Source organism: Daphnia pulex, chromosome 3, assembly GCF_021134715.1.
Source record: "Daphnia pulex isolate KAP4 chromosome 3, ASM2113471v1".
Lineage (NCBI taxonomy): Eukaryota > Metazoa > Arthropoda > Branchiopoda > Diplostraca > Daphniidae > Daphnia > Daphnia pulex.
This window is the reverse complement of record NC_060019.1, coordinates 5,574,690-5,589,364: the sequence shown is the minus strand read 5'-3', so window position 1 is coordinate 5,589,364 and position 14,675 is coordinate 5,574,690. Positions and strand designations below refer to the sequence as shown.

The 14,675-nt window shown below is 37.3% G+C and overlaps 2 protein-coding genes and 1 long non-coding RNA gene across 7 annotated transcripts; 1 reads left to right on the top strand and 2 right to left on the bottom strand.

Moving 5' to 3' along the window:
- The first annotated feature begins 312 nt into the window (after positions 1 to 312).
- LOC124191484 (ubiquitin carboxyl-terminal hydrolase 1-like) lies at positions 313 to 3,923 on the top strand. Of its 4 annotated transcripts, XM_046584730.1 has the most exons (8): positions 316 to 413; positions 479 to 593; positions 895 to 1,071; positions 1,335 to 2,272; positions 2,341 to 2,702; positions 2,909 to 3,304; positions 3,424 to 3,679; positions 3,752 to 3,923. In XM_046584730.1, exons 3-8 carry the CDS (start codon positions 900 to 902, stop codon positions 3,779 to 3,781), a joined length of 2,154 nt encoding a protein of 717 aa, XP_046440686.1. In that variant the 5' UTR covers positions 316 to 413; positions 479 to 593; positions 895 to 899; the 3' UTR covers positions 3,782 to 3,923. The 4 variants fall into 4 exon arrangements, with proteins under 4 accessions (XP_046440687.1, XP_046440686.1, XP_046440684.1 ...); XM_046584731.1 differs by having other exon boundaries at positions 313 to 593; XM_046584728.1 differs by lacking the exon at positions 316 to 413 and having other exon boundaries at positions 472 to 786.
- Positions 3,924 to 5,413: 1,490 nt separating this feature from the next.
- On the bottom strand, positions 5,414 to 10,078 carry LOC124191483 (nucleolar transcription factor 1-like). Of its 2 annotated transcripts, none has more exons than XM_046584725.1 (17): positions 9,941 to 10,078; positions 9,144 to 9,259; positions 8,998 to 9,060; positions 8,646 to 8,780; positions 8,478 to 8,587; positions 8,345 to 8,401; positions 8,169 to 8,264; positions 7,992 to 8,099; positions 7,808 to 7,929; positions 7,582 to 7,725; positions 7,388 to 7,478; positions 7,209 to 7,306; positions 6,972 to 7,149; positions 6,765 to 6,899; positions 6,078 to 6,703; positions 5,844 to 6,015; positions 5,414 to 5,782 (listed from the first exon to the last, which is right to left on the bottom strand). In XM_046584725.1, exons 2-17 carry the CDS (start codon positions 9,247 to 9,249, stop codon positions 5,600 to 5,602), a joined length of 2,424 nt encoding a protein of 807 aa, XP_046440681.1. In that variant the 5' UTR covers positions 9,250 to 9,259; positions 9,941 to 10,078; the 3' UTR covers positions 5,414 to 5,599. The 2 variants fall into 2 exon arrangements, with proteins under 2 accessions (XP_046440681.1, XP_046440683.1); XM_046584727.1 differs by having other exon boundaries at positions 8,646 to 8,777.
- A 568-nt stretch (positions 10,079 to 10,646) lies between these two features.
- Positions 10,647 to 13,988, bottom strand: LOC124190623. The gene is made up of 10 exons (XR_006873019.1): positions 13,725 to 13,988; positions 13,481 to 13,587; positions 13,240 to 13,403; positions 12,919 to 13,177; positions 12,541 to 12,847; positions 12,359 to 12,470; positions 11,982 to 12,290; positions 11,248 to 11,911; positions 11,076 to 11,183; positions 10,647 to 11,014 (listed from the first exon to the last, which is right to left on the bottom strand). It is a non-coding gene; the product is annotated as an uncharacterized LOC124190623 (long non-coding RNA).
- Positions 13,989 to 14,675: the final 687 nt, after the last annotated feature.

Here is a 14,675-nt window from a genome sequence, read left to right as displayed (position 1 = left end):
GAGTCTTTTCAATTTGATTTGATGACAAAGGTTTGAGTTGGACCGTTCCCATTGATTAGCTATAAAACACACATTTTCCTCCTTCATCCTTATTACCTTACAAAAATATCAATATCTATGAACAAAAAACAGCAGTTAATATTTGTTATGGTTACAGGCTATATTTTTTATGCTGGAGGGGGATTGGCAACTTACTCTATTCAAGTCCTCCACTGGTTTCCCTTGAAATTTCAAATCAGCCGGGGCCAGAATTGCTGGGAATTCGGCTGCTAATGATGAAGGGAGGGCATTAGCCGCTAGATGGCGCGACAAAAAGTGTCATGGCCGCTTTAACACGGCAGTGTCCCATCTCCTTATCTCTGAGTATTTCTTATCAGTAAAAAAATTAGTCCCTAAATCTCTGTATCTCAATCGTAATTATAAGTAATCGTAAGTAATATCATAATTAGTAAAAAATATCTTTTTAAATTGGGAGCAGGTTGGAAGGTGAGGTCGGATACCGGATTTGCACTTGATCCAAATAAGTATTATATCGATATGTACATTTTGTATCGATATATTATAGAATATCGTCGTGAGTTGTGACACATCAGGTACATTTTGTTCAGTTTACATTTGATGATGCCGAATATGCTATTTCTCGTTTTACAAGTGAACCAAAAGCTTATGTAATCACACGAGTATTAACATTGACTTCGATTTGTGATAGTCCATTGATTGTTGTTTTAAAGTATTTAACATTTGAGTGTCATCACTCGTATCGGCATTCCACATGAAGTCAGTCAAGTAAGGATATGAAATATCCAAATTTTTTTCTGGAGATGTATAGCCTAGTATTTACTAAATTTTTACTATACATAAATTTAATGCCCTTGTGTATTTTGGTTTCTTAAGGCAGAATGACTGTACGTCCAAAAAATATTCTGGAGAATGAAAATTCCTCTATTTCTGTGTGCTACCAAACTTTACAAGTAGATGAGCCATCCGGAAACTTAAGCCCCCCAAACAAAAGATTAAGATTGTCACTTAAAAGACAGAAAATTGTTGGTTCGACAAATCATTCCAAAAAAGGTATAAATTCTAGATTAAAAAAAAAAAAAAAAAACTTTTTTCTATTTAAAATGATAAAATATTCTAAATTTGTAGCATAATTTTTTTTTTGCTCTCATTGAGAATAAAAACAAAAAAACATTGCACTAAAACTTATATTATAGATAGTAGTTGTCAGCAGTATGTAATTGTATTATAGTATAGTTATTGATAGAATAGGCAGTGAGTTTTTAACAATTGTTTTCAAATTATGTTTGATAAACAAAACTTTTTCACTTTTGCAGCATTCCCTTCAACAAGCAAAGAAAATATATCTAAAGAAATGCAGAATATTCGACCAAACTTGCTAGACCCAATGAGTTTGCATGTTTCTTACACTGGAAGTGGAATGGGCCTTATTACTCCACCCTATAGCCGTATGGATATGAATGGTGAAGTCGATATCTACGATCGGGAAAGGCCATTGAGATTAGAGCCATCATCAAATGAAAAAACCCCTCCTCTTCCACCTGTGGCAACATTATTAAATCTCGGCAACACTTGTTTTTTAAACAGTGTTTTGTACACATTGAGGTTCACTCCAGGTTTTGCTCATCTGCTGCATCATTTGGCTACTGACCTGACTGAAAAAAAGTTGCTCCTTTCAAATGGAGGCAATGAAAAAAAAATGGGATTTCTTTCATCTGGTAGTCCTGGACTAAGGACCAAGTCCTTGTCTTCCCTGACCCCATGCATCATGGACGATAACAATCTTCAAATTAATCCCGTCAAAAGGAAGACTCTCGTTCTGACCGAGCGTTTACATGAACTTCTTCAAACTTTGCATAATGCTGAACAAAAAGGTGACCTTAGTGAACCTTTTCAAGCGGATGCATTTTTACAAGCTCTGCGCGATGTGAACCCACTTTTCCAAGGAAATCAACAGCAAGATGCCCATGAACTTCTTGTTTGCTCTTTGGATTACTTACGTGAAGCGTGCCAACTAGTCGACAAAGCTCAAAACAAGTCCCTTGATGAAAACACCGAAACTGGAGTAAATGCTGAGCACAGCGCAGAATTAAGCATGAAAAGGGGCAAACAAAACTCCGAGAAGAAGAAAAAAAGTAAAAAAATGTTTCCTGATAAAGAAAAAGATGTTAAAAAAGGAAAACGGGGAGTTGGTAACAGTTCATTTCCCAACAACCCTATAAACTCTGCCTCGGACAATGACCAACTTCCAACGGTTGACAATCATTTCTTATCTCATCAAAGACGAATAATTGATTATATTTGTTCTAATTTGTGTTACAGGTAGTTGTGGAAGAAACAAATAATTCCAGCTCAGAAACACGTGATTTTATTTCAGATAGTTTTGAAGGGGTAACCGTTCTTAGAACTACTTGCTTGGAGTGTGAATACGTCACTGAAAGAAAGGAATCATTTATGGACATTTGTGTTCCCATTACTAATGATTGCCCTTCTGGAGATGAACCGCAACAAAGTCCTTCTGCATTCTTTGCATCCACCTTGATGGAAGTGGATTTTTTACGTGACACCAATAAGTATTGGTGTGAACAGTGTGTCCGCTATAATGAGGCTCGCCGGTCAGTCCATTATGAAAAATTACCAAGACTTCTGGTTCTTCAGCTGAAACGTTTTTCCTTGTCATTTGGGTAAGTTTTGATGCTATTTCTTATTTCTACGTTATTTTTAAGTTAAATGTCGTACAAAATTTCCTTTGTTACTTCTGTATTCTTTTTCGTCGTTTTTTCTCCTTCGCCTTTTATTCTTTCTTTTCATTGTTAAGTTGAAGGTCGCTTCGTATTTGAAAAAAAAATTGCTATACCAGCAGTATTTGATTAAATCATGTTGTATTCAGATCAACTGTTCACACGTCAAAAGTTAACGATTATATGCCTACCCCAATGCAATTGGACTGCTTCTGCGAACATTGCCAGGCCATTCCGGACTCGCCAATTCATTCTTACAAACTATATGCCATCATCATGCATTTGGGAGCCACCATGGCGTCCGGGCACTACGTAGCTTACACTAGAGTGTGCCCATCTGTAGCTGATTATGCTTCATGTCCTCGGGCTAAAGTTGTTCCTAGTTCGTTGTCACCCAATGCTAGCAGGACGAGCGCGGAACGGAACAGCGGCAATAGTAATAGCGGAGGAGGTATACTGCGATTTTTTAAACCCAAATCAAGCACTGCCCTAACTGCAGAATCCAACAACACTCCGGGAAACTCAACTCCTCCAACGTTGTGCAAGTACGCTGAGTTTATTTTTGCTTTTTTAACGTTTGAAATTGTTGCGATATTATTTAATCTTTAATCTTTTTTTTTTTTTATTTATTTATTTATTTATTTTGTTTGTTAATATTATCTAGATCTATAACCTGTTGCAGTGCTAGGCCACGTAAACTCTTTCCGGAGCATACCGAAAAAGAGAAGGACAAAGAGAGCTCTGGGAGGGAGAGTCCAACTAGTGGCAGTAGTGTGAATAATACAAACATGTCCGAGGATGTGTGGCTGGAGTGTGATGACGAAGTCATTCGTGTACTGCGTATGCGGGAACTCGAGGATCTACTAAGTCGTAAACCACGAACTTCTGCCCTTACACCATACCTTTTATTTTATGTTCAGGTAAAACTAAATATTTTAATAGTAAAAACACAAGTGATCCGATTGATAGACCATCTTTGTACAATATTTCAGATAAACCAATCTGGAGCTAATGTGAAGTAGTCCCTGAACAAAGTGTTATGAGCCAGTTGAAAATTCATTTATTGCTTGCACATTTCTTTATATTAGTTGTTTTGCTATGATTTTTCCACCTTGCTTTAAATTATCTGATCAAGTGGTGTAATAAATTGTATTAAAACATTCATTTCATCACATGAGGATACGTTTTTTTTTATGGATAACTTAGCAAAAATACTTCTTCAATTCAGTACAACAGTTGTTTACATGGCTATTGATTGCAAAGGTTACACTTGGGTAAAATTATTTGTTACTTTTGTTTTAGATGCATCAATCCCTTTTTTTTCTGCCGAAAAAGTATTCCGAAAAAGTTTTCATATTTTGTTATCGTACTAGCGTTACATAAATTCAGTTTACAGGCCTTTAACTCAGTTATTTTAGTGATTTTATCCCCAAATAAATTTTAAATGAAGATTTTAAAAAAGAAAAAAAAAAGTTTAATAATTTCTGTTTCCACAAACGAACACTCTTAGAGACCCTTTAGTCTTATTTTAAAGAAAACGGTAACCTGAACGCCTTTTTTTGACCGTCAGAAAGCAAGCCGAAAGGTATCGCGGTGGTTCTCCAGTGTGCATTTTATCTGACCTCTAATTCTATATTCTATCACTTGCGAAAGTTGCCATCGTTTTTTTTTTTTTTTTTTTTTTTTTCGCAGCAAAGACCTGTGAAAGTTCACACAGGAGAAAAGCCGCGACGCGTTTTCCATTACTCTTTTTAACGGGTGTGGGTCCGTCCGGGCCGCAGCGCCAATAGATTCGTTTTCAAAAGGAATAATAGGAAACGTTACACTGCGCCGCTTGGCGTAATGTTGTGACAGCCGCTGCAATTTGTGCTCTGTGACGCCATGATGTAATGTAACTGCAACCGAAGTATGCGTATCTATTGAAACTCGTGCTACGCGTAAGTCAGTAAGTCTTGTCTTATTTCTGGTCCGAAACTGTATTTGATTGTGTGTACTTTTGTCGTGGTACTGTCCCGTCAGGTCCCTGTTGGTTATCTCAGTCGGGATAGGTTCAGCTCTTAAATTCAATTTGCTTAAAATCAACTTTGAACTACATTTGAGGAAAGATCTGCATCTGATAAGTGATTATACTTTGGAATTTTTTTACTCTGTTAAATTTAGGAAAAGATTCTTATACGATAAGATCTTATTGCTATCTCAGAAACAGCTGGGGTGGTTTAATTACTTTTAACTTAATTAACTTCATGTGCACTATTCCTGTGATCATTGAGAGACTCCACTAAAATCAATTGAGCGCTTTGGGAATGCCCTTAGTCGAACTGTACAACCAAAATTCCTGGAGAGAATCGTTGATGCATCCTACTCATATTTTCTCGCGGCAGAAGATAGTAATCTCTCGGCTGGGTGGAGGGATGGAATTGGGTGTTCGTACGCGGCTAACTAGTGTGAGAGCAAGGCAGAATTTCGGGCAGAGACCGTCGAGTGCTATTTTAGTATTGCATTGGGCACAGTAGCGATATTCTTCCCACTTAGAATCGCCATTGATGGACGAATCGGATTGAGGAAAAGTTAATTTTAGAACTGAATCATTTTATTGAAACTGTGAGAGCGACTAAATACATTCAACATATACTAGCCGGTCCCCTTTTTTAAAAAAATTAAGCACATAAAACCTTCAAAGAATTTCCTAGTTACCCATTTCTAGATTATGAATGAACGGATGTTCAACACCAATTTGACGACCACTAACTTAGTATTGATAGGCACTTCACGAAGTTTGTAAGTTGGTGAAACATTTTACACTTCAATTAAACACTTTCAGTGGTGCATTTTCAGCCGGTTTAGTCTTCGTCCGAGGATATTTGGGGGTCATCGTCGTCAGAGCAGGCGCCACTTGTTTGATCTTCATTTGAACTAGTCGGTTCAGATTCTTCGTCAGAACTTTCTTTAACTTCATCCTCCTGATCCCGAGCACGATTCTTCATAATTGTGCGATAAGATCTAAGTTCGGCTGGATTCAATGTCTAAATACAAAATTCGATTAGTTAGAAATCAGCATATAAAAAAGTGGACACTTGAATTTACCCTGATGAATTTTTCAAATTCAAAAACATAGTCTTTATGCTTCTTTTTGTGTTCTTCAATGCACTTCTTCTTCTGTTTCTCAGACACCTTTCCCCAAAGAACATCAATTTCAGCAGGAGTAAGATTGCCCAATTTGGAATGATGCGTCATAACGTAATAAGCAGCAGCACTCCTAGTAATGAAAAATTATTCAATGGTACCGTCACTCTACAATACAACAGAAGTTTTAATTACGCTGGTGGTTTAAGTGGTTCAGTCATCTTCTCTGCTTTGAACAACAATTGATTAGCCGCCAAAGTAGGGGATTTCAGTGTTTTTGAAGCTCCTTTCTCTGTTGATGACTTCACATTGGCATTCAAAGATGGTTTGATTTTCGAAGGTGATTTCGCAGATTTAGAATCAGCATTTGCCGCGGATCTTTTGGACGGCGAATCACTTGAACGCTCTGGGGATTTTAAAGTTGCGGAAGTGGGCTTGACAGTTTTCTTTGAGGTCTCGGATGCCTTTGAATTTTTTGATTTCAACGTACTGGACGCTGACTTTTTACTTGTTGCAGACATTTCATTTTTTGACTTTTGAGCCATATTTCCATAGACCTTCTTTTTTTCTTCGCTAAGTTTGGCGAATTCTTTAGCCATTAATCTTGTGAGTTCTTGTTTGGTCAGCTTGGGATGTTTAGAGGAGTACTTATCCATATTGGAATTGCAAAACATTTGAAGTGAAGAATTTGGCTTTTGAATAGTGGTCTTGGGGGGGATTTCTAAATCCTCCTCATCACTATCTACATCTTCCTCACTCTCCACTTCTGATGAGGAACCAACATCAGCAGCTGTACCAATTTTCGGTTTCTTACCCGCCGGCTGAAAAAAAAAAATCATATTTAATATGGTTGAAGGGTAAAAAATTCAATTTCAGCATTACCTGTCCATCTTCAGTCTTTTTGGCAGCCATTCGTTTCAGATTTTTCCCTACAGAACTTAACAGTTCTGCATTTCGCTGTTCAGGAGTCAGAGTTTCAAGATAAGAGGCATACTTCATTTTGTAAGCGTAATTCATCTGTAAGAATGATATCAAGACAGGAAACAATTATAACTTTTCTCTGATTAACATTGTTTTAATAAATATTACTTGTGTAGCTTTGTCATTGTATGAAGTCTTGTCTTCATCACTTAATTCCTTCCAGAGTCTTGATATTTCAGTCATCCTTTCTTTAGTCTCAAACTGCTTCAAAGAATTGCTCGAGAGAAGTTTTTTGGAAAATAAACTATATCCAGAGTTTGGTGGTTTATCTGGTTTGCCCTCATTCCTTGAACATGAAATCTATTAAAGTCAGTGAACAAAATTTGTTTAATTATAAATAATCACTTGTGTTTGATCTGTAATTCATCTTTGGTCAACAGACTCAATTTCTTTGCTGGGACATCAACATCTGGGTGCTGCATTTTAAATTTTTCCATCTCCTCCTACAGAAACAAATGCACAATCCTGACGCTGTAATTGTGATCTGGAAAATCCAGAGAATGTTGCAGGAAATAAGAACTTACATTAAACTCAGGTTCTTGTTCCAGAGCTTGATATATCCACTTTAGTTTTTGTTTATCCTTCAATTCCTTGTAGGCATCTCTACATTTCTCTCTGGAATGAAAGAATAATACACAAACAAATGTAATTCGAATGAAGATTTGTTGAGAATCATGCCAAATTAAAGTTAATTTTCATAGTGCATAAAATGTCAAACCTGGCTTCAGTTAATGACATTCCTTCACCCACAAATTTTGGCATCTTTTCATCACTAAATAGTTTGAACGGTGTAGGGGGTTTAGGAGGAACTGCCTTAGAAGTTTGTTTAGATTTTGGTAATATATAGTCTGGGTGAGCATCCCTGTAAAATAATAAGGCAGAATATATTTTGTTTTTAATTTATGGATTAGAAATAATTTTGGTTAATATTAGAAAAATATTACATAAACTTCTTCATCTTCTCTTGATACGCTTCTTTCTCTTTTTCCGCCAGTTCTGAATACTTTGTTTTCTTCCGATCGCTTAGTTCATGATACATTTTGGCAATAATTTTGCTCAACTCCGTCTAGTGATAAAACAAATTATGTCAATAAAATATCCAGAGGTTTTACTACCTATTTTTTATACCATTCCAAGCCCTGGTTGTTTCTCCAAAACAGCATCTTTCTGTTCCATGTAGAACAACATGTAGGAAGTTAGTGGTTTTTTAGGCTGATCAGGATGCTTCTGGTTATTCTATAAAATAAAAACCGCCGAAAAAATTGTGAGGTAATGCTTAGATTAATAAACTTAGTTAAAAACTACCTTTCCGCCTTTGTTAAAGTTATACCAAGGTCTATCTACCCAAGATGCAGCATCTTCTAAAACTTCGGCAAGGATCCGATAATGTCTCAAATGAGTCTATCGAAAAAAATTTTTTACTTTATGATTCAAAAAAGTGACGTCTTTCGAACATAAATTTCCCAACATCGTTTACTTACTTGAACATGTAACCATCGATTTTTACATTGTTCTGCAGAATAATCTTGAAATTTAATCTGAAATTAGAGGACATTTGTCAGGTAAGCTCACTGGAATATTCTTCACAAATTTGGAATTACTAAAATAACTTACGGAATCCCAATTTAAGTGGTTCACACGCGATTCGTACTTCATAGCATCTTCTTTCGGACATGCTTTTCGGATACGCTTGAAAAGCTCGAAGTCGTCACTCTTAGGCCATGCTATAATTAGAGAATAATGACACGTTGATCAACACAACAGCATGTTCAGTTTTATTACGTAAAGGGGTCCCATTTTTTTCTTCGCCCTCATCCTCGTCGTCTTCTTCCACTTCGTCATCTATTTCTTCGTCACCATCTTCTTTCTCTTCCTCCTCATCTTCTCTTTCTTCGTCATCTTCGTCTTCGGGCTCTACTGTAAAAAATAAAAAAAAAAGATTACATAACATGTTTATAGTAAATACACAAACAATTTCTATACTTAGTGGGATAAAAATAATTTAGAAATTGTTACATAGTCAAAACATCTAACTGATTATTACTAATATAATTGTAAAACGGGTGATGGTGGTTCACTTGTTACTACAACCGTATTGGGCGTACGTTAAATAAAAAAATTATTGAAATAGTACCAAGAGGTGAATTTGAATGTTCATCTGGTATTGGACTGGAAGGTACTTTGGGCTTTTTAGAACCTAAGAAAATGACAAGATAGCAAGTATTAACAACAAAAACAAATCTAGTTGTAAAACTGATAATAATTAAAAATGTCACCGACCTTTATTCTTTCGCGCCATTGCAGAAGAGGTTGATGAAGTCGATGCAACAACCTTATCTTCAAGATTTTTGGTTTTCGACGTTTTTGGTTTTCTTTCGTTTGCCATTATAACAGATCTGAAATGTAAAAAAAAAATCGTTGAGCCAACACTTAGACTTGGATAACAGGGTGACCGTTTTTAAAGAGCGAAGTCGACGGAAGTCGATCGATAAAGCAGTATTTTATTAATCAAAAGCATTTGCATAATTCAATGAAAAACTTAAGGACTAAACTTAACTTTAAAGTCACTATTGGTACTACAAAAACATAAGCAAATTACTGCGAATGTTAAAACATGCGCGGTCATTGGCGAGGGACTCTCATACGAGGCCGACAAGATGAGCCCGGAGACCCGCCATGTTTTCATGGAAACCTCGCTTGACGCTTCAGCCACTTATTCCAAAAATTCGAATGGCCATGCCACATACAATAAAACATCATAACACAGTTAATGATTTCATCAGATGGGAGAGAGGAAACAAAATAAATGTTTTCTGTAACTAAAAATGCACGAAAAAGATTTTGTAGAGTTTCACATGAGCGACTTCGTCGATTCCAAGAGCCGGCCATGTGCCTTCGAATCTGGGCCAGAGTGACCGTTTTTTGCCGGAGCTATCGGCAAGTCCCATGGCTACGTTTTTCGACCAGATAGCAAAGATTTTTTTATCTTCAAGACTTGCAATTTTAGTCTACACGTTAATGGATAAATTTCAACAACAGAAACTATCCACAGAAAATAATAATAACGTTAAACTTACCAGAAATTGAAGAGACAAACTAACGCGTCAGACGTAAACTCTGACGAGAATGCACAGTGAATGTAGAAACTGAAAGCCTGAAAGGAACGCTATCTCCCCTCGAACTCGCTCCTCTTTTTTGTACGCTTGAAACAGGTATGACTTTACTGCCACCTAGCGACCATACTGTAAATCATATGAATTTCAGAATTTGATGTGTTCATTTGAATTCCGACCCCTCGCTTCGCTCGCGAGTTTCCCTCTAGGTCCGACCTTTTCTGAATTTTTTTTTCTACTTGACTTAAATTTTTGTTCTTAACTAGTTAATATTAAACATATGCTGGCATCTCGTTCCGGTGTGCGAAGCCCGCCAAGCCCGCCCTCCTCCCTTCGCGCTTCGTTTATCGCTTAAATAACCGTGATACTTATACTTTAAATAATATTGATATCAATCAAACATATCGGAACATTCAAAAAATATCTGTCAATAATAAGGGGTACATCCCCTTATCCGACATAGGGTGTGGTGTGGCTTCGCCCCACCAGGCCGCCATCCCGCGTCGCATTTTTTTTAGAGCTTAAGTTACAGCAAAATTTATTATTAGCATTATGGAATTAGAAGATATATAACAAATATATTTGTTTTTGTTTTGTTTCTAGCTAAGATTTGACAAAGCCTTTGGTTGCGCCGAGCGGCCAAAAATAAAAATTAGCAAAATAAATAAAATAAATTTAACACAGTTTTATTCACGAGTTATCCAGTCCTTTTTTATACAGCCACTATGACACGATGAGGCGAGTGTTGAAGTGTTACTTATGACATTTGCTCTAGATTTGGGATAGCAATGTTTCGTTTACAAAAGACGCAAATTCACAGTCGATCACGAGAACAATTTTTAAACAATGATAATAAAAAAATACAGCATCTTTTTTACTTGGCACCTTTTGAACATTCAGTTCGAGAAAGTACGCACGGACAAGGTTGTTAAGCTCTGAGAGCGAGTAATCCTGCGTCACAGCCACAGGAAGCTGACGGAGTTATTGCGGCAGGAAAAAACGAGAGGGAACCCAAGTTTCCTCAGATGCGTTGACCGACTAATGAGAGATCAAATAAATTTGAGCTAAAATGACCATGAATTTTTTCGGCTGCAATTACCAACTTTGCTTTTTCCGTGCGAACAAGCCTGTGCTTGGCGGAGGGTACGGGTAGAAAGGACACCAACTTGCAGAGATTCTAGTTGCATTCTCTTATACTGGAATTATCCTGCGTGAAACGAATTTTGATTTACAGATACGGCCACAATCAAAGAAAGAAAAAAATGCAATACCTGCTTTAAAATTCGATCTACGGCTTTGACGACTGTGATGTAATTCCAATAAACTTTGCTCTTATTAGGTACCAATCGGCAATCGTACTGAATCGTTCCGGGTCAGCCAAGAGGGTCAAGAGTTCCTCCAACTCCAGATAGGTTTCAAACAGGATAGCTTCCGGAGCAAGTTCATCACAGATAACGTCGTGTGCTTGGCTGTAAAGTTCAGCGGCAAGCAGGGAAGTGGCATGAAGTTTCGGATTAAACGCATAGAGCGACTTAACTGCCCGACATTCCTCAATCCACTGAGACGGAACGCAAAGTTTTCGACGAGGAAACGCTCGCACTGCTCGTCTTTTTCTTGTCCGATATAACGGCCGAGGATGTCTTCCACAAACGCTACGCGACAAACGCAAAAGATGGTGACGATATCAGATGCATCGCGGCAAAAGTGGCCCAATGTCAGAGGCTACAATTTTCAACTGGGAAGCGAACGAATCGACAACCGGGTAGCAATAATTTCCGAAAGATGTGAGTAGCGCAAGGCTTGGCGTTGCTGCCAAGCAACCAAGACAGAACCTTTTCGCAAACGTTCCATGTGCTGTGGCTCAGAGGATTGACCAACTTTTTCAGCGGAATCGTACGGAGACAGCAGAGTGAAATCAGTTGGAAACACAAGTCTCTGAAAATAAAAAGAAATTTTAAAATCTATATGACCGTTCCAATGGTAAATCAACGAGTAAACGGCTTACCTGAACGAAGCACATGTTGATGAATAGCAGAATAGGAAGAAGATGGCTCACTGGCATAGATTTCAGGATTTCAGCGTCGTTCGGGTCTGACAATATGCCGCAAGAGGCCTCGTAGGCCTACTCGATCAAGGCGTCAGTGATACTCCCAACCGGGGAAATGAAATGCCATAGATGATGGGCCAACACCTTGGTCCAATCAATTTCTTCACAGGTGTTGATCTTGCCCTCAGTGGTTTCCCAGACATTTTCTCACTGCCAATACCGGGAAAAATCAGTTGTAGATGCATCCAATTTCCAAAACCAACAAGCCTATAAATGACAAATGAGACAATTGTAGCCTACTCGTTTCCGGGAAGAATGTCATGGTTGAATTTTACCTGATATCTTTGTCAGCAATCACTTAAACAACCATTTCACCAAAATTATGAAGATAATATCAAGAATGAGGTAAAAGGCAAATAGGTGAGTTTGAAGCAGAATCATAGAGCACTGAAATTGAATAAAAACATAAATATTGATGAGCGATAAATTCACTTAAACATACTCAACAGACAAATACCTGAATATTCGGAATATTACAGTTTTTTGTGCTTTGACTCATTGATCTAAATCCCAGGCCTGTTAGAGTTCATGACTAATTTGTGTGTAATCCATCAGAAGTCTTTTGTGTTCACTAGAATATCATCAGATATTTTAATGAATGGAATGATTCCAAGCCAAACAAGCAAATCCATCCTGGCCAAGCGAAATGTAACGATCCTGTGTCCACCAACAGTCCAGGTTGCTACAAGCGATCCCAATACTCCTCTTTCTACGGCAGCATGCACTTCATGAAGAATATTGGCTGAAGCAGCATCTGGGTTAACCTATTAGATTTTAAGATTCCATGTTGTTTAAAACGACGAGTTCCAAATGAATTAATTTAATGCGTATTTACCTTCCCATGAAGCAGTTCCGGCGCAGAAACACAAGGCAGCCGGCTTTCCCAAGCCGGCTTGAATTTGTTGTGGAAATTGTAATCTGCCTGGAACCCATACGCAACCAAGATGTGACCAAAGTTGAGGTTTGGTTGAACATGCTTCTCCTCAAGCTATTTGCACACAAAAGCCATGTTATATCGTGTGAACTACACATTCAGTAATTCATAGTTAGCTTCGGAAAGAAGAGTTAGCAAGCCAGGACCAGAATGAAAAAGCCTAAACAATAATACTGCTTAAATTTGAAACCTAAAAAGAAATGTAAAAGTATCTTTCATTACTTGATGGGAGGAAAGTACACTTGGGAGGTGACAATCAGTTCTTGTGGCATGTGTGGTTCTTTACAATCTCCTTCCACATCCAGGGATGGAACTAGTTCCATTCCTCGGTCTGGGCAATAGTGATCCAGGCTGATTCTTCGTTTTCCAATTCTATCTTGTTCTCCCTATAAAACAAACATTTGAAGAATCGCTATCACACATAAATCAACATCAAAGTAGGCTATTTGCAATTATTCATCACCTGAATGACTGTTTCCATTTACATTAACTGTCACAACTGGCGACAACCAATTTGGTCTGATGGACAGCCATGTCAGTATCTAAATGTCTCGTCTTCCTTTTCAATCCCTATATAGAAATGTAAACAGCAGATGACAGTTAGATATAAAAAATATGAAACATTCTTTCACAATTGCAACATTTTTAAATTATTTAGCTTTACATTCAAATCTGGATACATTTTTATTAAGAATAGATTACTTTACTTGATTCTTAATCAACATTTTTCTTCTTCTTCACACAATAGTTGAAAAAATGAAAAGATTCACATCCCAGCACCAAACATTGTCCAACAAATAAGTGTATAACCAATTCTCTACATTTCTCTACAAGACTTGAATTTTCTTGATTGTGTAATGAAAAGCATTTTACGCGAAAATTCTCTTCAAAAATTATTCAGCCCATGTTTTGACTTTTGATTATTTACAATGATTTAATCCAAGGCCTTGTTGACATTCGTCGGCCTTGTATGAATGAAGTCAGAACCACCTAACGGGAAAGAAATACAACTCGAAAAGGCAATTCGCGTTTCCATCAATTACAACGACGACAACTTTAATCCGATTAAATTGGCACTATGACGTTGCCATCCGTCATCATCTCCTCTACAACCTGGAATTAATTATTTTTATTTTAATTTTACGATGAAAAAACGTATAAATTAACAACGAACCCCCCTCATTCGCCCTCGTTCACCCCATACCTCTGAGAGGAACAGCGCCATCTTATCGGATGTCGACTGGTGGGTTTGGGGGGTCGTATGACATCGAGTTTTGATAGAATCCCTATCGGGAAATTTGAATCGTAACGTTATAATAATACAATAAATTATAATTATATTAATAATACAATACACTACATGATCATCCAACATTCAATTATTTAATATTAAATGCTTTTATTACATGTATTTATAATTCATAACTTCAAATTGTTAGGTATTCTTTAAATTTTATCTCTTTATCGCCACCATGTGAAAATTCCGCTCTGAAGGCTTCTGACCGCCGTTAAAAGCGATAAGACTGATTGTATTTGAGCCAAACTAATTTCGTTGAAACTCGTCACACTTATAACGTGATGTATGGATGTCTCTTATATATGGTTATAGTTTCTTTTTCTGTATTGTGTTCTTGTGTGTCTGTTGTTTGGTTTGTCCC